Here is a 24,508-nt window from a genome sequence, read left to right on the forward strand (position 1 = left end):
ATAAGGAAGCATGATAGAGAGCAGCAGAGAGACACTTTTTTCTGTAATTTGAAATTATTGTACATCATAAAATGTCTGCAAAGAATTTTTTCAAAAAATTATAACTCCAGAATGCTATCCACTATAGATCTAAAATTTGGTTTCTGGGCTCTTTATTTATTCAGTTGATTAATTATGAGTGAATGGTACTTAGTACCGAATAAGGTTTCCAGGAAATTGTGGGCACACACTTTAACTCCATTCCACATCAGCACTTGTTACTTCAACTTGAGAGTCTAGGAATTCATGGCAGTCTGTTATCAGGGTTTCATTCTTTCTTAACTAAACAATATCAGAGAGTTATGCTTAATGGCAGCTTTTCTGAATGGCTGCCTGTCAGATCTGGGATGCCCCAAGGATCAGTTCTAGGCCCCCTTTTGTTTTTATTGTATGTTGATGAGCTGTATAAAATTACCCAACACAGCAACATCAAACTCTTTGGTAATGATATCGCACTTTACAAGGAAATTGTGTCTCGTATTGATCTTATCCAAGTTGACCTAACTAAGATTTATGAATGGTGCAAGACATGGCTATCCTCTCAAGTGTGAAAGTATTTGTATTTCATACAAGCATCTTCCCTCCTTGTGTAGCTATTTTCTGGGTGGCCAATAGATTCTGCTAAAGTCAATAGTCAGATACTTAGAAATTTTCATGAACTCTTAACTCAAATGGGGTGATCATGTGAAGCATCTAGCAGCCAAGTAATCCCATTCACTGAACTACCTGCACCATACATTGTTTTCATCAGTCAAAGCAACTGTGTACAAATCAGACCAATTCTAGAGTATGCTTCTCCAGTTTGGTGCTTACATTCTGCAAAAGATGTGTCTCAACTATAATCAATTCAACGTCATGCTGCATGTTGGGTGTGCAGTAGTAGATGGAACATAATTGGTTTAAATCTTCAGACTCCTGTCTACAAGAACTTAATTGTTCACCACTTCATACCATAAGATCTTCCTTTTCTATAAGTCTGATCCATGATGTTTTACATAACAGCATTGCCACCCCATTTTCTAGATATTAAAATTTCTACCACCATCACTAGATCTCATCCAATGATGTTATGCATCCCATCCTCAACTATTAATCCTCGCCATTTCTATTTTTTTTGTCAACACTCTCTTTCCTATGGAACACAATTCCCCTTCACATCCTACAACTATCAAATCCAATTTCGTTCTAGACTGCACTTTGTCGTTTTCTTTTTGTGTAAACTCTGCATTTTAAACTGTTCTGTTTTGTCTGTTGTTGTAATTGTTAGTTTGTTGTGTATGTATACTTGTATGTTTGTGTGGGGAGCACTTTTGTAGGCAATGCCTTCTGTGTACCCATGTCTTTGACAAAAATTGATAATCTAATCTAATCTATGCATACATAATATGTAGCAGTACCAGTATAGCAGTGTTTAAACAAATAATATTACAATACTCTATATATTTGCTGTCCTCACACCGCAGTTCCACCAACTATCAGTCCTGAAGTGATGGACCAAACACAAAATATAGCAGACTCAGCTACCTTCATTTGTCAAGCTACTGGTGAACCACTTCCTACCATCACTGTATACTTTAATGGTGTTCCAGTGGATTTAAATAATACTGCTAAATATACTACAACAATGACAGTACTAAATTCCACCACTACTAATAATTCACTAACAATAATGAATGTACAGTCATCTGATGTGGGTACCTACACATGTAATGCTACTAATCTAGTATCTAGTGACACTAGTTCTGGAATACTGACTGTTAATGGTGAGGATTACTTTTTATTTAGTATACAATGTGATGTTTACATAATTTGGTGTTTTATAGTACCACCAAACATTACTAGTCCAGTGGAAGGACAAGAAGTAAACATCACTGAAGGAAGTGATGGATCAATCACATGTACAGCTACAGGTTATCCTCCACCAACAGTTTTATGGATGGACAATGATGGAAATCCTATTGAGACAATTGCATTGTCATCACCTACTGGTGTTGGTAATGTGAGCAGAGTAAGTGTAGACCTGAACATAACAGGAGTTATGAGAACAGCCACTGGAACATACACATGTTCAGCTAGTAATGTTCTTGGCATTGTTAGTAGAAATATCAACATCACTGTACAATGTGAGTTGATTACATATTTTGTTGTTCTTTGCGGAATTGTTTCTTTTGGATGTGTGCATGTCCTCACCTGTTATGTGAAAATGATCAATTTCAACAGATGCACTGCTGTTGTGTACAAATTGCAATTTGTAGATAGGGGTTAAAGATTTTTGTATACCAAAAAATGTCTCAGATACCAACCATGAAAACAATGCATGGTTGGAGACTGTGGTTCAATACACTAAGAGAATAGTCATCATGCTGAGAAAGATTTCTTCAAGTGACTCTACTTAAATTACTACAGTTAGGGCAATTGTGAGTGTTAAAGTTACGTACTTCAATTTGCAATCTTCATGACATTTAAATGCAAAGTAAAGTTTTGGTTAGAAATGCTTCCAGATTTTATCTCAAAGTGTGTGTGTAATGTACTTTTTTAAAAGGGCCCTTCACTGTAAGTTTAAAGATATATTTGAAATAGGTATTTTTGTACCCTGCCAAATCCACCGTACAGATTTACGACTTTGTACAAGTTGAAGGGTGGCAACGTTTTATATCATTACTTTATTACAATAATATTACTAACCTTTATTGCAAAACACTGTCATGTCAAGTAGTAATTAAGACTCACGGTAGTGAGTCGCAAGACCAAGAAAGCACAAAGTGCACACCACAAACGATTAAATGTGACCACTACTGTGAGTCGTTTACATGACGGAACAGTTATGCAGTCCTTCAAAAATCCACATGGCAAATCTCAGCTTCATTGAAAGATTTTACCTTGATACTAAAGGACAGTATTACTAGTAGCTACCATGCAAAAATTCAGAAGAATTGGTGGAGTAAAATTGTTGATCACCTACGCAATGGCTCATCATTTTGTTCTTTGTCATCGTATTCTTTTTGAGCATCATACTCCCATCCATAAACTTATATTGTAATGATACTTTCACTATTTGAAAGCTTTGAATGCAATGTTAAAGTGTTTAGCTGTGACATCCAAAAATGAATCACGTAGACTACCAACAGACAAGTGTCATAACTCTATGATGTGTGATTATACAACCAAGCATTGTTCCAGGTGTTAATACTTGTTTAACAGCTAGAAAACCATTGTATTGGACTGAGAAGGCTTGTAAGAACCATTGAGATGCACTGGTATGTCCATCTTAGAATATTAGGAGGTGACAATGTTGAATTATCAACACAGGGTTTAACATTTCTTTGAGATCACAAGATGACATATGACCAACCTCCTCTGGACTACCAAATATGTAAATATCTGCACATTTTATACACTTAGTTTCTGCTCTAAATACCCTGGCATGTTGCTTGTTTATTTATTGTATTTTTGTGAACTCTGCTGTCTGCATGTTCATTGCTTCATTCCTATGGCTTATTGCAGTAGTGTTATTGCATGCATGTCATGTTGCATATGTGTCATTGCATTCATGTGATATTGCATGTGTGTTGTTGCATGCATTCTGGTTTGCAACATAATCTCTCATGGTATTTTGTCAATTGTTTCATAAGTGACACGTTTACTGCAGCTTGTGCTCGCCTATAACTACATGCTGCCATACAGTGAATGGGCGAGTGTTCACTCACTCATCCACTCATGCACTTGCTCATTCACTGTACCTTTCCTCACTGACTAACTGGCAGAGTGATGACTTTAAACAATCATAACAATACAAAACTGCAAGTAGCATTAGTTTAGTATAAGTTTTATCTGTATTTTCTTGAAACGAGTGAGCTATACTTGTGATTCCAAAGTGTACTTAATTTGTGCATGTTTTATAAGACTAAATATGATGGGAAATAAAGTACAGCAACTAATCCACTACCAATTTTGGAGATATTTACTTTTGAGCATGCAAAGATTACAGTATTAAACATGCAAATTATAGACGTGTTGTCTTTTCCCACTAGCAGATTGTAAAAAATAAATGTGCTTTATAAAACAAGTACATATGCTCATCAGATTGTAACTAACAATTCTTAGAATAGCCCTCATTTTAATCTTTGTACTTAGACTGAATGCTACAGTAATACAAAAGGAGTACACTTTTCTCATACGAATTTGTCTCCAGAGTGAAATTCACTTTACGATTCCATGTTCTTTACCACGAGTATACAACTCATGGGTGTCAACTAGTGAGCAAGTCTAACATTGCTTTTATATGGTACTTTATAAGTACGGTATCATACAGTACAGTAGCATATATTAGGATCAATACTTTCATGACACTGTAGCAGTATTGGCTAGGCATAACTAAGCCTTAGTATGACCCAAAATAATTCCAATTGGTTGTTACAATTTTTTTTAAATTATATAGTGGAATTTTCTATGGACTGACTAACTAAATGCATGCCTGCCTGTCTGAATGCTGATGCTTCAGACAAGCATAACTTGATAACGGCTGAGGTTACAGGCTTGATTTTTTCATTGTTAGATGTCACTTCAACCAGACAGGTGCCTTTTTGGCATACCACAGTACATATATGTACAATGCATGCATCATGGACTTACCTTTGTCCTCCTTTGTGTCCCATTTGTTTTTGCTGACATAACAATGTGTCAATTCGCAGCAGCACATGATGGCTCCCTACTTGTAATGGGAGTCATCCATATTTTGTGTAGTGACTAGGCTTGAGCCAATTATGCTTGAAAACTGCCTGTTATCCTACTGAGCACTACTCAAAAATCAAGTCCATTGTCCTCAAAATTATGCTCTCAAAATCAGATTATGCTTGGGGCTGACTGTTTTATTAGAGTGTTTCGGATTAGTCTAAGTGACTACTCTATTAAAGTATCTCAATTTTTCTGTAATTTTTAAAGCAGCTAAGAAACAGCAAATATAACATGCCATTGCTATTGACACCTGTGAGAAAAAATATTATATAGACAAAAAGGTACTATAAAACAAAAAAAAAAGTTCGGGTTAAAGCAGATCTCCGACCCCACACCCTCCACACCTAGAGTCAGGGTGTGTAACCACTGAGCTACCACTGCCAGCTACCACCCTCCTTTGTCTTCTACATTATAAATGCGAATCACAAAGAAGGTTCTATTATTAATGGAGAAGGTACCAAGAAACCAAAGCTGAACCCGACCCTAACCTAATGCTAATACTGCTTGTTGTGTACCCAAAGTACAAAATCCGAGAGTCATGTGCCCTAAAGTTGAGTACTCAGGGTATACTACTAGATGCATGCCCTAAAGTTGAATACTTGGGGCATACTAGGCATGGCTCACCTCGAACTCATCTCGAACTTACCTTCATCCAACTACTGTGGTTCATTGTGTAGTCCATGTTGGTGTGAATAGCTGGAAGGTGGCTCTTATTGACACCAACCTGTTGGGTGTAAATAGCCACTTCGAACATAATAATGTTACGCGTTTTTGATATGAATTAGTAGTTACAATCTGCAGTGTGTTCACTGTTTGCTTTTCTTGTGGCATGCACACTCCACATTTCCAGGCACAGTTCTAAGGGGATTTCACTGGTTTCTAGCAGCTTGAAAAATCTAAAAGAACAGTGGGAGTAATTTTAAGCCGAGTTTTTTTTTTCTAGGGACACGTTTACAACTAATAGATTACTTATTGTACAGCTTACAGTGACAGCTCATAGATATTATCACAAAATCACTCAAACTTGCTTCTCCAGCATTTTCAAGCAAATTAAGTACCTCTAAAATAGTTATAATGTAAGCTATTAGGACACAGATTATCAATGATTTGGACTTGGAAACTAGTCAAGCAAATTTTCTTAAACCACTTCTGCACATTTCCTATTATACTGGCATAATGCTTAATGCTTTTGCCAGCCTATTGTATACTCAAAATTATGCCAGCATAATTGGCACAAGCCTAGCATTGACTGAATTGATTTCAGAAATGCTTCTCATACTGTTCTGTGTTTGTAACACTGCGTAATAGGAATTTTAATTTCCAATAGGGATCATAGTAGGGAACAAAAGAGGTTGCCTACACCTGCAGATATACTAGTGGACATTTTATCCCTGATTCAGTCACGGGTATAGACTGAAGTACGAAATAAATGTCTACTGTAGATGTAGGTGACCTCCCTCATTTTACTATAATTGATTGTATAATTCCTAATACTTGTAGACATGCATTAAGGCTATGATATATATATATATATAGTCAGTTCATGTTCACCTGAGCTCCCAATAAACCGAATAATATTAAAGAAGTTACATGTGTTCACTACTCAATGGTTCTTTACTGGAACAAACATTTTTTATGTTGTAAACATGTTTGCATGCCTGAATTGTCCATACTATATGGGATACTTTAAAGCCTCATAACTCACTAGTTCTTGCTCATATCAAAGAGCTTTTTTGATAAACATTTCTGGCACTTAAAGCACTTCACAGTGCTACTTAATATTTGGGCAGCTAGCCATTGTAACAAGATCTATTTAAAAAAATGCAAGGACTTGGGTGAACGTAAACCGACTATGATAAATTTATAGGCATATTATATATAAGCTTTGCAATAAAGGTAGGATATTAATTTGCAAGTTTGTTTCTTGAAGGCATATCTTGTCTTCTATATCCAAATTTTACCAAAATTCTTTTACCACTAGTACTAAGGTCTCGTACTATAAACCATACCCATGTAAGATTACCTTGTACTGACTCAGTTTTATTCCACATATTTGCTTACACTGCAGTTCCTCCAACTATCAGTCCTGAAGTGATGGACCAAACACAAAATGAGACAGACAATGCTACTTTCATTTGTCAAGCTACTGGTGAACCACTTCCTACCATCACTGCATACTTTAATGGTGTTCCAGTGGATTTAAATAATACTGCTAAATATGCTGCAACAATGACAATACTAAATGCCACCACTACTAGTAATACACTAACAATAATGAATGTACAGTCATCTGATGTGGGTACCTACACATGTAATGCTACTAATCTAGTATCTAGTGACACTAGTTCTGGTGTACTGACTGTTAATGGTGAGAATGATTTTATTTACTATACAATGTGATGTTTATATAATTTGGTGTTTTATAGTATCACCAAACATTACTAGTCCAGTGGAAGGAGGACAAGAAGTAAACATCACTGAAGGAAGTGATGGATCAATCACATGTACAGCTACAGGTTATCCTCCACCAACAGTTGTATGGCAGGACAATAATGGAGTTAGCCTAGATATCAATGAATTTGAATTTAGTACTGGTGTTGGTAATGTGAGTAGTGTAAATGTCAATCTGAGCTCAACAGGAATTATGAGAACAGCCACTGGAACATACACATGTTCAGCTAGTAATATTCTTGGCATTGTTAGTAGAAATATTAACATCACTGTACAATGTGAGTTGATTACATATTTTTTTGTTCTTTGTGGAATTGTTTCTTTTGAATGTGTGCATGTCCTCACCTGTTATGTGAAAATGATCATTTTCAACAGATACACTGCTGTTGTGTACAAATTACAATTTGTAGATAGGGGTTAAAGATTTTGTTTACCAAAAAATGTCTCAGAGACCAACTATGAATATGATGCATAGTTGGAGACTGTCACTACTTAAATTGCTACAGTTAGGACAATTGTGCTTATTTTTAAGGAGTGTTAAAGTTACGTACTTCAATTAGCAATCTTATGGCATTTAAATACAAGGTAAAGTTTTGGTCAGAAATACTTCCAGATTTTATCTCAAAGTGTGTGTGTAATGTATATTTTTAAAAGGGCCCTTCGCTGTAAGTTTAAGGATATCATACAGTACAATAGTACTGTATAATAGGGCAACAAAGGTGTGGGCATGGTCCACGAAAATAAATCAAGCCAAAATCATCTTTGCGAATCCTCCACGGCCACTTGACAGTATTGGTCAGGTATAATCAAGCCCAACATGTCTTCAAAACAACCCGAAGCATTTTCGACTAGGTGCTAAAAAAAATTTATTTTAATTATTTTCGCGAATTTTCTACTGCCTCACTGCCTGCCTGATGCGTTCAGTCAAGCGTAGCGGAAAATTGACTACTTCTTTCACCAAAATGCGTAGAATTTCATGGAGATGAAACCTTCAGTATTTTAAATATCCTACAATATATGTGCTATTGTCTTATTGATTTTCCTTTGATCCTTCTTTATCATGGCCATCGCTCATCAGAAGGGCTTCCATAATCGTACCGGTACACTACGCAGTAATATATTGGAATACACGTGTTATCACACCAAACTTTTAAAATTTGTTTGTGATTCTGATGTTTGGTTTATATAGGACCTATAGTACGTCATCAACAAAATGCACACGTAGGACATCTTGTTTAGTATTAGTGTGTTTGTTGTTAGCAAAGTTAAGTGGATAGGTTTAACTGCTTGCATTTCTAAACGCATTTCTTTGCAACTAACACATTCTTAGCTATTACAGTATTAGTCTTGCTAAACCCTGTTGTTACATAATTGTGTGTGAAAAAAATACAATTGAAGGGTTTTATAGTCATTATTGCTTTGTGTGTTTTTTCTGAGGTAATATTCGGAGCGATAATGCCTTCAAAGGAAGCGGCACGGAGGAATAGAAGGAAAAGTAAAAATAAGGCCTATTATGAAGCTCACAAAGATGACATACTCTTAAATAAAAGGAAACCCATCCATAAATTTATATTGTAATGATACTTTCACTATTTGAAAGCTTTGAATGCAATGTTAAAGTGTTTAGCTATGACATCCAAAAATGAATCACATGGACTACCAAGAGACAAGGTTGGTCAAGTGTCATAACTCTATGATGTCTGATTATACAACCAAGCATTGTGCCAGGTGTTAATACTTGTTTAACAGGTAGACAACTAGTGTATTGAACTACTGAGAAGGCTTGTAAGAACCATTGGGATGCACTGGTATGTCCACCTTAGAATATTAGGGGTGACAATGTTGAATTATTTCAACACGGGTTTCAACATTTCTTTGAGATCACAAGATGAATGATGACACATGACCAACCTCCTCTGGACTACCAAATATGTAAATATCTGCACACTTTATACACTTAGTCTCTGTTCTAAATACTGACTGGACTGAGTGCTACAGTAGTATGAAAGGAGTACAATTTGCTCATATGAATTTGAAATTCATTTAACGATTCCATGCTCTTCACCATGAGTATTCATCTCATGAGTGTCAAGCAGTGAGCGAGTCTAACATTACTTTTATATGATACTGTATATATGTACAGTATCATACAATACAGTAGTATATGTATATCTAAGCCAAGCTGTAAAAAAAGTGTGCGTCCCTCAAAAAGGCTATGGTGAAAAAAGATGTGAAATCCAAGGTGGCGGCCAAGAAATGGCTGTGATGGTAGGTTAATGGTAAAAATTTTAATAACGACAATTCAGGTGAATTTTTGTGCCGCTTGGTCTTGGCACAAAATTTACCTGAATTGTCAGTATTAAAATTTTTACCATTAACCTACCATCACAGCCATTTCTTGGCCGCCACCTTGGATTTCACATCTTTTTTCACCATAGCCTTTTTGAGGGACGCACACTTTTTTTACAGCTTGGCTGTTTTGGATTAGATTTCATTTCTTTTTGTATTTGTATACCCCAAAGCCGGCCTATGGCCGGCTTTGGGACTTTTTTAACCTATCTTTTTTTTTACCACAGGAAGAAGAAAAGATGAAGTAGATATACTTTAAATATTTTATCAGTAAATGTACAAATTATATATATAATACATATATTGATTACAGAAATCTCCATGGTGGTTTCTTTGTAACTGAACACTCTACAAGGTGACTTCTTCTAGATGCTCTCTCTACAGGGTGAATTGTTTGTAGCTGAACGATCTACAAGGTAACTTCTTCTAGCTGATCTCTCTACAGGGTGATTTGTTTGTAGCTGAATTCTGTACAGGCGATTTGTTTGCAGCTGAGCTCTTTACAGAATGGTTTCTTTGTAGCTGAACTCTCTACAAGGTAACTTCTTCTAACTGATCTTTCTACAGGGCAATTTGTTTGTGGCAGAATTTTATACAGGGTGATTTCTTCTAGCAGATCTCTCTACAGGGTGATTTGTTTGTAGCTGAATTCTGTACAGGTGATTTGTTTGCAGCTGAGCTCTTTACAGAATGGTTTCTTTGTAGCTGAACTCTCTACAAGGTAACTTCTTCTAACTGATGTCTTTACAGGGACACTAGTTTGTAGCTGAATTCTCTACATGGTGGTTTCTTTGTAACTGAGCTCTCTACAAGGTAACTTTTTCTAGCTGATCTTTCTACAGGGTGATTTGTTTGTAGCTGAATTCTGTACAGGTGATTTTTTTGCTGCTGAGCTCTTTAAAGAATGGTTTCTTTGTAGCTGAACTCTCTACAAGGTAACTTCTTCTAGCTGATGTCTCTACAAGGTCACTAGTTTGTAGCTGAGCTCTCTACATAGTGGTTTCTTTGTAACTGAACTCTCTACAAGGTGACCTCTTCTAGCTGATCTTTCTACAGGGTGATTTGTTTGAAGCTGAACTCTCTACAAGGTAACTTCTTCTAGCTGATCTCTCTACAGGGAGATTTGTTTGTATCTGAACTCTCTACATGATGGTTTCTTTGTAGCTGAACTCTCTACAAGGTAACTTCTTCTAGCTAATCTCTCTACAGGGAGATTTGTTTGTAGCTGAACTCTCTACATGATGGTTTCTTTGTAGCTGAACTCTCTGCAAGGTAACTTCTTCTATTGATTTCTCCACAGGGCGATTTGTTTGTAGCTGAACTCTCTACATGGTGGTTTCTTTGTAGCTCAACTCTACAAGGTAATTTCTTCTAGCTGAACTATCTCTTTCCATAGTTGCATGAACTCCCTACAAGGTAACTTCTTCTAGCTGATCTCTCTACAGGGCGACTTGTGTGTAGCTGATCTCTATACAGGTTTCTTGTTTCTAGCTGATCTCTTGAATTCTCTTCAGGGTGACTGCTCTATTAGGATGACTGCTCTATTAGAGTATCTCGATCTCGCACTTGCTGCACCAAGTTGGATTTCGCGTTATAACTCCGTGGCTTTAAGTCTGATTCTTCTACACCATTGATGAGCCTGTCTAAGATGATTACTCCATTCTGTACAACGATTTTCAAAGCATTACCCCAAGCGGTTTATCTGGTAGGCGTGGCAAGCAGTCGTTTTTTTTATTAGCTAATCTCGATTGCGTAATTGTTACACACTGTTGGTTTTTTCATTGTATCTTCCTGTTTTTTAGCTCGATTTCTTTCAAACCACGAAAGGTTTGAGGTTCAATAGTTAACCTATTCACCCACCGATTTTCAGCTTCTAACCAAACGCGGTTTACCCTGTAGGCGTGACAACATATTGGTGTTATTTTTCGTGAATAATCATTCATAACTCTTTGCCTGTGTATCGTATTCCAGCCAACGTTGGTACCGAGATGCGCCTTTATATCCCCCTTCTGTGTGCTAAATTTCAAGGCAATCGGATGTGGCGTTCGCGTTTTATAGCAGTTTTTGTAAGTGTGCGACAAGAAAAAGAAAAATAAGAAGAGGTTTGGATCACGACACGTGACCAAAATGGCGTCTGACTTTTCCCCTTCACAGCAAAGTGCTACTTCGCCATGTTGGACACAACTTAATGATGTTCTTCGGAACAGACTGGGTTGGCTTCACCATTCTGTGAGTTGTGACGACTTGTCTATTTTATGGTAGGAACTCTAAAGAATGGACAATCAACCCGGACTGTTTTTAATCTGTATATAATTTAAGCTGTAACTTTAGTTTTGTACTTAAATATAATTTTTTTTTTCCTTGCCATGCCCACTGCTGTCCACTGTTGGTCAGACATGTGGTCGCATGTTGTCCGAGGACACATAACACATAATATATAATTTGTTTGTAATCATGCATGTTTTCTCATCAATTATTAGTGATGGTTCTCTCTCTAAAAACAAAGAAACTGAGCCAATTTTTGAAGTCGCATATCTCGGGAACGCGAGAAGCGATTTCGCTCAAATTTGGAATGTGGAGTGCTGCAGTTGGAGGGCATGTCCACAGCAAAAATCGTCTTGTTTCATCAAGGAAGCACAGAGCTACGGAAGTGCGAAAATTGCATTTTCTTTCTTCCTGTCAATATACTCACGGGTGTTACGCGCCGGCTTCTTGGGCCGCACGACACACTACCGTGTGTCTTGATTAGGGATCATGAAGGATCAATACCTTCATGACACCTTTCTTTGGTTAGGAATAACTAAGCCTTAGTATTACCCAAAATAATTCCAATTGGTTGTTACAAATTTTTCATTCAGTGGAATTTTCTATGGACTAACTAACTAACTAACTGCATGCCTACCTGTCTGCATGCTGATGCTTCAAACAAGCATAACTTGATAACAGCTGAGGTTATGGGCTTGAGTTTTTCATTGTTAGATGTCACTTCAGCCAGACAGGTGCCTTTTGGCATACCACAGTACATACGTACAATGCACTTGTAACGGGAATCATCAATATTTTCTGTAGTGACTAAGGGTGAGCCAATTATGCTTTGAAAACTGCCTATATTCTACTGTGCACTGCTAAAAAATCAAGCCCTTTGTGCTCAAACTTATGCTCTCAAAATCAGATTATGCTTGAGGCTAACTGTTTTATTAGAATGTTTCTGAGTGATTATTCTATTAGAGCATCTCAATCTTTTTCTGTAATGTGTAGAGCAGCTAAGAAACAGCAAATATTATAGGCCATTGCTATTAACACCTGTGAGCAAAAATATATACATAGACAAAAAAGGTACTATAAAATGAAAGAAGTTCAGTTTAAAGAAGATCTCCAACCCCACACCCTCCACACTCTTGAGTGAAGGTGTGTAACCACTGAGCTACCAATGCCAGCTACCACCCTCCGTTGTTTTCTACATTATAAATGCAAACCACAAAGGGTATTCTATTATTAAAAAAAGAAGGAGCCAAGAAACCAAAGCTGAACCCAACCCTAACCCTAATACTAATACTACTTGTCACATGCCTATAGTACAAGACCCGAGAGTCACATGTCCTAAAGTTGAATGCTCAGGGTATACTACTAGATGTATTCCCTAAAGTCAAATACTTAGGGTATACTAGGCATGCGCCAACCCCAGCTCACCTCTAACTCACCAAAAAGCTTACAACTACTGTGCTTCATTGTGTAGTCCACATCAGTGTCAATAGCTATGAGGTGGCTCTTATTGACACCGACCTGTCAGTGTCAATAGCCGCTTCGAGTATAATAACATTACGTGTTTTTGATATGAATTAGCAGTTACCATCTGCCGTATGTTCACTGTTTGCTTTCCTTGTGGCATTGTACATTCCACATTTCCAGGCACAGTTCTAAGGGGGTTTCACCAGATAGAACAGTGGGAGTAATTTAAAGCCACGGTTCTTTTTCTAGTGATACATTTACAACTAATAGATTACTCATTGTACAAATTACAGTGACAGCTCATACATATTATCACAAAATCACTCAAACTTGCTTCTCCAGCACCTTCAAGCAAATTAAAATAATTATCATTAGGGCACAGATTATCTATGATTAGGACTTGGAACTAGTCAGCAAATTTTCTAAAACCACTTCTGCACATTTCCTATTATGCTGGCATACTGCTTAATGCTTTTGCCAGCCTATTGTATACTCAAAATTATGCCAGCATAATTGGCACAAGCCTAGTAGTGACTGAATTGATTTCAGAATGCTTTTCATACTGTTCTTTGTTTGTAATGTTGTGTAATGGGAATTTTAAATTTCAAATAGGGATCATAGTAGGGAAACAAGGGAGGCTGCCTACACCTGCAGATATACTTGTGGGCATTTTATCCAGTCACAAGTATAGACTAAAGTATGGAATAAATGCCTACTGTAGATGTAGGTTATCTGACTTATTTTACTATAATTGATCTTAAAATTCCTAATACTTATAGACATAAAGGCTATAATATACATACTGGGCCCCTGACAAACCTAGTGATATCAAAGAAGTTACATGTGTTCACTACTCAATCGTTCTTTATTGGAACAAACATTTTTCATGTTGTAAACATGTTTGCATGCCTGAATTGTCCATACTATATCGGATACTTTAAAGCCTCGTAGCTCACTTGTTCTTGCTCATATCAAAGTGCTTTTTTGATAAAAAGTTGTGGCACTTTAGGCACTTCACAGTGCTACTTAATATTTGGACAGCTAGCCATTGTAACAAGATCTATTAAATAAGATGCAAGGACTTGGGTGAACATAAACCAACTATAATAAATTTATAGGCATATTATATATAAGCTTTATAATAAAGGCAGGATATCAATTTGTTATCCAAATTTTACCAAAATTCTTTTACCACTAGTACTAAGGTGTCATACTATAAACCATACTCATGTAAGTACTGGCTCAGTTTTATTCCACGTATTTGCTTACACTACAGTTCCTCCAACTATCAGTCCTGAAGTGATGGACCAAACACAAAATGAGACAGACAATGCTACCTTCATTTGTCAAGCTACTGGTGAACCACTTCCTACCATCACTGCATACTTTAATGGTGTTCCAGTGGATTTAAATAATACTGCTAAATATAATACAACAATGACAGTACTAAATGCCACCACTACTAATAATTCACTAACAATAATGAATGTACAGTCATCTGATGTGGGTACCTACACATGTAATGCTACTAATCTAGTATCTAGCGACACTAGTTCTGGAATACTGACTGTTAATGGTGAGAATGATTTTATTTACTATAAAATGTGATGTTTACATAATTTGGTGCTTTATAGTTTCACCAAACATTACTAGTCCAGAGGAAGGACAAGAAGTAAACATCACTGAAGGAAGTGATGGATCAATCACATGTACAGCTACAGGTTATCCTCCACCAACAGTTGTATGGCAGGATAATAATGGAGTTAGCCTAGATATCAATGGATTTGCATTTAGTACTGGTGTTGGTAATGTAAGTAGTGTAAGTGTAGATCTGAGCTCAACAGGAATTATGAGAACAGCCACTGGAACATACACATGTTCAGCTAGTAATATTCTTGGCATTGTTAGTAGAAATATCAACATCACTGTACAATGTAAGTTGATTTCATATTTTGTTGTTCTTTGTGGAATTGTTTCTTTTGAATGTGTGCATGTCCTCACCTGTTATGTGAAAATGATCAATTTCAACAGATGCACTGCTGTTGTGTACAAATTGCAATTTTTAGATAGGGGTTAAAGATTTTTGTATACCATAAAATGTCTCAGAGACCAACTATGAATGATATGCATGGTTGGAGACTGTGGTTCAACACACTAAGAGAAAGTCATCATGCTGAGAAAGATTTCTTCAAGTAAAACTAGTTAAATTGCTACAGTTAGGGCAATTGTGCTTATTTTTAAGGAGTGTTAAAGTTACGTACTTCAATTAACAATCTTCATGGCATTTAAATGCAAGGTAAAGATTTGGCCAGAAATGCTTCCAGATTTAATCTCAAAGTGTGTGTGTAATGAATAAGGCCCTTTGCTGTAAGTTTACAAATAGGTATTTTTGTACTCTTCCAAATCCACCATACAGATTTATGACTTTGTACAAGTTGAAAAGTGACAACGTTTTATATCATTACTTTATTACAATAATTGACTAGCACTAATCTTTATTGCAAAACATAAGGCTCATGGTAGTAAGTCACCAGACCAAGAAAGCACAAAGTGCACACCACAAACAATTAAATGTGACCACTACTGTGAGCATTTACATGACGGAACAGTTATGTAATCCTTCAAAAATCCACATAGCAAAATCTCAGCTTCACTGAAAGATTCTACCTTGATACTACTAAAGGGGCATAACTTTTTTTTATACCACACGAAAATTCAGAAGAATTGGTGGAGTAAAATTGTTGATCACCTGTGCATCACCCACGTAATGGCCCATCATTTTGTTCTTTGTCATCGTAACCTTTTTGAGCATCATACTCCCATCCATAAACTTATATTGTAATGATACTTCACTATTTGAAAGCTTTGAATGCAATGTTAAAGTGTTTAGCTATGACATCCAAAAATGAATCACATGGACTACCAACAGACAAGGTTGGTCAAGTATCATAACTCTATGATGTGTGATTATACAACCAAGCATTGTTTCAGGTGTTAATACTTGTTTAACAGGTAGACAACTAGTGTATTGGACTGAGAAGGCTTGTAAGAACCATTGGGATGCACTGGTATGTCCATCTTAGAATATTAGGAGGTGATAATGTTGAATTAGTTCAACACGGGGTTCAACATTTCCATTTCTTTGAGATCACAAGGTGACACATGACCAACCTCCTCTGGACTACCATATATAAATATCTGCACACTTTATACACTTAGTCTCTACTCTAAATACCCAGGCATGTTGCTTGTTTATTTATTGTATTTTTGTGAGCTATGCTGTCTGTTCATTCCTATGGCTTATTGCAGTAGTGTTATTGCATACATGTCATTGCATGCGTGATGTTGCATATGTGTCATTGCACTCGTGTAATATTGCATGTGTGTTGTTGCATGCGTTCTGGTTTGCAACATAATCTTTCATGGTATTTTGTCAATTGTTTCATAAGCGACACGTTTACTGCAGCTTGTGCTCGCCTATAACTACATACTGCCATACAGAGAATGACAGTGAACGACAGTGAATGAGTGAGTGTTCACTCACTCATTCACTCATTCACTGTTCACTCACTGTACCTTTCCTCACTGACTAACTGGCAGAGTGATGATTTTAAATGATCATAACAACACAAAACTGCAAGTAGCATTAGTTTAGTGTAAGTTTTATGCGTATTTTCTTGAAATGAGTGAGCTATACTTGTGATGCCAAAGTGTACTTAATGTGTGCATGTTTTATAAGACTACTTTTGATGGGACATAAAGCACAGCAACTAATCCACTACCAATGTTGGAGATATTTACTTTGAGCATGCAAAGATTATGGTAATAAACATGCAAATTTTAGACGTGTTGTATTTTCCCACTAGCAGATTCTAAAAAATAAGTGTGCCTTTATAAAACAAGTACATACACTCATCATATTGTAGCAAACATTCTTAGACTAGTCTTCATTTAATATTTGTAGTTAGTACTGACTGGACTGAGTGCTACAGTAGTACGAAAGTAATCAAGACTCACGGTAGTGAGTCGCGAGGCCAAGAAAAGCACAAAGCACGCGCCCACAAAATAAACACGCGACCACTACTGTGAGTCATTTACATGAGGGATCGATTATGCAATCTTTTAAAATCCGCATGGCGAAATCTCAGGCTTACTAAAGATTCCACCTCAAAACCAGGGGCATGTAACCTTTGTATAATGAGTAACTACCACACGAGAAGTCAGGAGTAGTTTGTTCCATCGCCCACCCATTTACCATGCATTAATTAAATTATTTATTCAAATGTGCATCGTTCTTTTTTTCATTTTCTTCGTCATCGCATCCCATTGATGCGATTTTCTTTCAACCATGAAGTCGTATTGTAAAAAGGCTGCGGCTATCAGGGGCTTTTTACACAATGTATCTGTAAATTTAATTTCGCTAAAAGTTGTTTGTTAGTTTATGAGATCGCTTTTGTACTCTTTGAAGATTCAAACTTGCCGCCATGACGTCAGGTGTGAGGCGCCCGCCTCAATTCCCAAACCCAAATGGTGTGGAAGTGGGCAAGGTCATTAGCCATAGCGAGCTGGCTGATTTGATAGACACTGTGCTGTCAAATCTTGGTTTAATTGTAAGCAGTCACTGATTTGTTTTAATTTCGCCACGGTATTCCCCACTGACTCGTCAGCGTGACTCCGGCCCATACAGGGCCATACATAGCTATAGCCAGCTGTTTCATACCCGCTGTACTGATACAGTTGAAGCAATTTACTGCTACATTACCCGTGCATGTCTCTAATCCCGCCCCAGCCCTTCAGTGCCTGTGAAACTTCAGTGTTGACTTAAAAAGCCAGCATCAGCGCATCACCTTTCAGTCACAGTACTTCTAGACCCTCATGCAACCACCCACAATTATAGAAACTCTTTAATGATAGCATGATATATTGTAATAGTAAACATTTACATTATGATGATCCCATAAAATTAAAAAAAAAAGACTACAATAGCACAAGAAGCTAGATACACTAGTGTTTGGCTATGAAGTACCACCAAGAGTTCATAATATAGTAGTGGGGTCTTGGTACCACATAGTATTTTTTCTTCACCATTTGCGTGATTTGTCCATTGACCATAGACTCACCCGCCAACAGTCACAACATCAGTATCCACCCTGCATATACAGAAAGGGATACAGTATGGTAAGGCACAGCTAACTAAAAACATGTAATCATATAGTCAGACTAACATATCAACAAACACTTACTTCCACTATTATGATTATTGCTAAAGTGAGCATCCAACATAGTCATTCCCAAGATGTATTCAGCATACTGCAGCAATTAATGACCAATTTTGGAGTATATTACTTGACTTCTTTTGTGGTTCTCACCTACATTGTTGACATAACAATTTTTGTTTCTAGGAGACATATAAACTAGGAGGGACTCATGGTTATAGCATAATGGTAAACAAGTTACAACAGCAAAGGAAATTTTAATAAACAAGCAGTGATTGGATAGTTGATAGATAAAAGTAAAAGACAATTTGTAGCTTTCCAGTCCTGATTGTTTGAGGATAAGCACATTAGCTGAAAAAAGCAAGACAGACTAAATTTCAACACCAGGTTTATGATGCAAACTCATGCATTATGCACCTACCAATGTGTTACCCTAACACCCCCCTTGGATGTAAGTGGGGCTTTACAAGGCGAATTGACATGAAACTGCTGCTTCACTATGGGGCATTTGACAATCATTCATTAAGCACCTAAGTATATTTCTATGCTGTCAAATCCCCCATGTTGCAACTGGAGCCAATGGTGGGGATTTAACATAATAAGTTTGTCCTACCATGGGGCATTTAACATTCGGTTGTGCCCACTATAGCCCTATATATGCCCGAGGGGGGGGGAGTAGTAGGGCAATACATTGATATGTGCATTATATATAATATGGTGCATCTACTGGGGTAAGTAGACTAAGCCTGTACCTTGCGGGCCTAAGCATGTTCCTCTCCTGTTTTGAAAAATAATCTTTTATTGCATGCCCCTAACTGGAGTTTGCCTGACACCTTCAACATCACAAAAAAGCTATCTAAAATGGTTAATTTAGCTTTGACCATTGGCAAACTACAACACTCAACAGTTACATCAGAGCATACATAACTCTATATATCTGCCCAGTTACTATATAGTAGGGTCCATGGTTGTCTCAGATCTGCACATATTATCATCACATCAATCGATTGATGCATAGTAATTATGGTATACTGTATGTACGCATTGAGCTGAGCCCTCAAAAATATTAACTTATTAGTATTGACTTACTTGCTAATCATTCAAATTACACTATTTATAGCCAAAGAGTTCACCATACATTAGAGGAAGCCATAAAAGTATATAGCCTTATAGCCTTTCCTGAACTGTTGATGGAAGCATTTGTCTGCTCTTGACAACTTTGTTGTCATCACCAACCATCTGGTTGGTTGAAATGTTGAGAAAAAATCTTTCATTTTTAGCTGTTTTCTAACTGGGGTTCAGCTCAACTTGTTCGCGGTCTGACCCACACAACAAGCCAGCTGCAAGGATCTGGCCTACAAAAGCATATATATATATATAATCCCAGGAAGCTACTATGGCGTGGGGGATTCCTGTCTAAAATTACGACGGTAGTTATATATTCATTTACAATGACTTATACACGAACTTACTCGGCAATTCGCTGGGAGAATAGTGTGATGCATTCAGCGCCTTCATGTCCATTCCGAGGCATACATTCAGCAACAACTTGCAGCCGATTCGCCTCCACTTGTTATGCACACAGACTAGTTATATCTCCAATCCACTGCTTCAGGAAGAACCATTAAGATGGTAGCCTCGACTTCGTCACTATCCTTGGCTCTTATTTTGACGTGAAACATCACGCAAAATATCACGCGAGTCCTTGAGGGAAATTTGAATGGTTTGAACGAGTTTTCTCTTAGCAAGTCACTTTTAGTAGAGCTTCTAAACACTGAACTTGAAGCTTTTGCTACTGATTTAGCTAGCTAATCTGATACTGAAGCTGTTATTATGCATGCATGCATGCATGCAGTGTCTCCTATGTAATATAATAGCCAATCTTCAGTAACTGTATGTTCTCCATTCAACAAAAAGTAGTGATATCCTGTGCCAAAAACAGCCCAGCTATAAAAAAAGGCGAGGCCAAGAATGCACAAGTACATGTTCATGGAGTAACTACAACCAAAAGACATGATATCAAAATCTGGCCAAGAAAGCATTTACACTATAGGCATTTTTATGCATTCATTTTCTATATGCTTCACATTATCACATCCAGCTACCTGTACATGTGTGCTTGCAATATAAACAAACAATACTACTGAGATGATAAAAGATGATTACACTGCATTGTTACCAAAATTAATTTAACTAAAAATTTACAATTGGTTTCTACTTGGCCATCTTTTTATTTTTAAATCAATATACAGTGCAAAAAGATGGCCAAGTAGAAACCAATTGTAAATTTTTAGTTAAATTAATTTTGGTAACAATGCAGTGTAATCATCTTTTATCATCTCAGTAGTATTGTTTGTTTATATTGCAAGCACACATGTACAGGTAGCCTGGATGTGATAATGTGAAGTATATAGAAAATGAATGCATAAAAATGCCTATAGTGTAAATGCTTTCTTAGCCAGATTTTGATATCATGTCTTTTGGTTGTAGTTACTCCATGAACATGTACTTGTGCATTCTTGGCCTCGCCTTTTTTAATAGCTGGGCTGTTTTTGGCACAGGATACAATTTGCTCATATGAATTTATCTCAAGAGTGAAATTCACTTAACGATTCCATGCTCTTTACCATGAGTATTCATCTCATGAGTGTCAAGCAGTGAGCAAGTCTAACATTACTTTTATATGATACTTTATATATGTACAGTATCATACAGTACGGTAGTGTACATATATTAGGGATCATGAAGGATCAATACCTTCAGGACACCTTTGTTTTGGTTAGGCATAACTAAGCCTTAGTATGACCCAAAATAATTCCAATAGGTCATTACAATTTTTTTTATTCAGTGGAATTTCTATGGACTGACTAACTAACTGCATGCCTACCTGTCTGCATGCTGATGCTTCAAACAAGCATGACTTGATAACGGCTGAGGCTTGATATTTTTCATTGTTAGATATCACTTCAGCCAGGCAGGTGCCTTTTGGCATACCACAGTACATACATACATACAGTACATACATATGCTTGAGGCTGACTGTTTTATTAGAGTGTTTCTGATTAGTCTAAGTGACTACCCTATTAGAGTATCTCGATCTTTTTCTGTAATGTGTAAAGCAGCTAAGAACCAGCAAATATAATAGGCCATTGCTATTGACACCTGTGAGCAAAAAAATTATATAGACAAAAAAGTACTATAAAATGAAAAAAAAAGTTCGGGTTAAAGCAGGTCTTCGACCCCACACCCTCCACACTCTTGAGTCAGGGTGTGTAACCACTGAGCTACCAATGCCAGCTACCAACCACCCTTCTTTGTTTTCCACATTATAAATGTGAACCACAAAGGGTGTTTTATTATTAAAGAAGAAGGAACCAAGAAACCAAAGCTGAACTCAACCCTAACCGTAATGCTAATACTACTTTTCACTGCCTAAAGTACAAGACCTGAATATCACATGCCCTTAAAGTCGAATACTCAAGGTATACTACTAGATGCATGCCCTAAAGTTGAATACTTGGGGCATACTAGGCATGCACCAACCCCAGCTCACCTCAAACTCACCAAAAACTTATATACCCTCATCCAACTACTGTGCTTCATTGTGTAGTCCACGTTGGTGTCAATAGCTGGGAGGTGGTTCTTATTAACACCAACCTGTCGGTGTCAATAGCCACTTCGAATATAATAACGTTACGTGTTATTTATATGAATTAGCAGTTACAATCTGCAGTGTGTTCACTGTTTGCTTTCCTTGTGGCACGCACATTCCACATTTCCAAAGCACAATTCTAAGGGGGTTTCACCAGTTTCCAGAAACCAGTCAACTTGAAAAAAATCTAATAGAACAGTGGGAGTAATTTGAAGCCACAGTTCTTTTTCTAGGGATACGTTTATGACTAATAGATTACTCATTGTACAATTTATAGTGACAGCTCATAGATATTATCATGAAATCACTCTTCTCCAGCACCTTCAAGCAAATTAAGTGTCTCTAAAATAATTACCACATAAGTTATTAGGACACAGATTATCTATGTTTGGGACTTGGAAACTAGTTAGCAAATTTCTAAAATCACTTCTGCTCATTTCCTATTATGCTGGCATAATGCTTAATACTTTTGCCAGCCTATTATATGCTCAAACTTATGCCGGTGTAATTGGCGCAAGCCTAGTAGTGACTGAATTGATTTCAGAAATGTTTCTTATACTGGTCTTTGTTTGTAATGTTGCATAATGGGAATTAAGTTCAAATAGGGATCATAGTAGGGAACAAAGGAGGCTGCCTACACCTGCAGATATACTTGTGGATATTTTATCCCTAATTCAGTCATGGGTATTGACTGAAGTACAGAATAAATGCCTACTGTAGATGTAGGTGACCTGACTTCTTTTACTATAATTGATCTTAAAACTCCTAATACTTATAGACATAAAGGCTATGATATACGTACGTACTGAGCCCCCGACAAACCTAGTAATATCAAAGAAGTTACATGTGTTCACTACTCAATGGTTCTTTACTGGAACAAACATTTTTCATGTTATAAACATGTTTGCAATCATGAATTGTCCATACTATGTGTGATACTTCTAATGCCTTGTAACTCACTTGTTCTTGTTCATATCAAAGTGCTTTTTTGATAAACAGTTCTGGCACTTAAAGCACTTCACAGTGCTACTTAATGTTTGGTTAGCTAGCGATTGTAACAAGATCTAATGAAAGGACTTGGGTGAACATAAACCAACTATAATAAATTTATAGGCATATTATATATAAGCTTTACAATAAAGGTATAGGATATCAATTTACAAGTTTGTTTTTTGAAGACATATCTTGTCTTCTCTATCCAATTTTTACCAAAATGCTTTTACCACTAGTACTAAGGTCTCATACTATAAACCATACCCATGTAAGATTACCTTGTACTGACTCAGTTTTATTCCACATATTTACTTACACTGCAGTTCCTCCAACTATCAGTCCTGAAGTGATAGACCAAACACAAAGTGAGACAGACAATGCTACTTTCATTTGTCAAGCTACTGGTGAACCACTTCCTACCATCACTGCATACTTTAATGGTGTTCCAGTGGATTTAAATAATACTGCTAAATATAATACAACAATGACAGTACTAAATGCCACCACTACTAATAATTCACTAACAATAATGAATGTACAGTCATCTGATGTGGGTACCTACACATGTAATGCTACTAATCTAGTATCTAGTGACACTAGTTCTGGAGTACTGACTGTTAATGGTGAGGATTATTTTATTAACTATAAAATGTGATGTATACATCATTGATAGTTTCACCAAACGTTACTAGTCCAGTGGAAGGACAAGAAGTAAACATCACTGAAGGAAGTAATGGATCAATCAGATGTACAGCTACAGGTTATCCTCCACCAACAGTTGTATGGATGGACAGTGATGGAAATCCTTTTGAGGCAATTGCATTGTCATCATCTACTGGTGTTGGTAATGTGAGCAGAGTAAGTGTAGACCTGAACATAACAGGAGCTGTGAGAACAACCACTGGAACATACACATGTTCAGCTAGTAATATTCTTGGTATGGCTACTAGAAACATCACCATTACTGTACAATGTGAGTTTATCATTTGGTTATTGGTACATATAGACTATTAATGTACTGTATTTTACATTCACATTTGCATGGTGTTGTGTACCAGGTAGTTGTATTGTACACAATGAAATGTGTGATTTAAATAATTTTGAGTAGTCGTACATTCTCATTTACCTACCAACTAATAACTCGACAGCTAGGTTACAACAGAAATTTCAGACAGGTGCCAACTACCCTTGACAGTTATATGTATTCTGGCCACCATCAAAGCCTAGAAGAGGAGCTTGTTTTGAAACCAAATCCACAGCAATTCAACAAAGATTTTATTTCTAAACACTAACTGGACAGTGGAATAAATCGTATCAAGAGTATATATGTGCTCTTGATCGTATG

The 24,508-nt window shown here is 36.8% G+C and overlaps 1 protein-coding gene and 1 long non-coding RNA gene across 2 annotated transcripts in view; one reads left to right on the forward strand and one right to left on the reverse strand.

Moving 5' to 3' along the window:
- The window catches only part of LOC136262782 (uncharacterized), a 126,287-nt gene that overhangs the window by 40,562 nt on the left and 61,217 nt on the right, over positions 1-24,508 (forward strand). The window contains exons 11-18 of the mRNA XM_066057179.1: positions 1,503-1,802; positions 1,863-2,162; positions 6,842-7,141; positions 7,200-7,502; positions 14,579-14,878; positions 14,937-15,236; positions 23,487-23,786; positions 23,837-24,136. Of these exons, the coding sequence (XP_065913251.1) occupies positions 1,503-1,802; positions 1,863-2,162; positions 6,842-7,141; positions 7,200-7,502; positions 14,579-14,878; positions 14,937-15,236; positions 23,487-23,786; positions 23,837-24,136 (2,403 nt within the window). The remainder of the gene's footprint in view (positions 1-1,502; positions 1,803-1,862; positions 2,163-6,841; positions 7,142-7,199; positions 7,503-14,578; positions 14,879-14,936; positions 15,237-23,486; positions 23,787-23,836; positions 24,137-24,508) is intronic.
- Positions 18,232-20,473, reverse strand: LOC136262785 (uncharacterized). The gene is made up of 3 exons (XR_010704337.1): positions 19,991-20,473; positions 18,546-18,671; positions 18,232-18,452 (listed from the first exon to the last, which is right to left on the reverse strand). It is a non-coding gene; the product is annotated as an uncharacterized lncRNA (long non-coding RNA).

This window comes from Dysidea avara, chromosome 8, assembly GCF_963678975.1.
Source record: "Dysidea avara chromosome 8, odDysAvar1.4, whole genome shotgun sequence".
NCBI lineage: Eukaryota > Metazoa > Porifera > Demospongiae > Dictyoceratida > Dysideidae > Dysidea > Dysidea avara.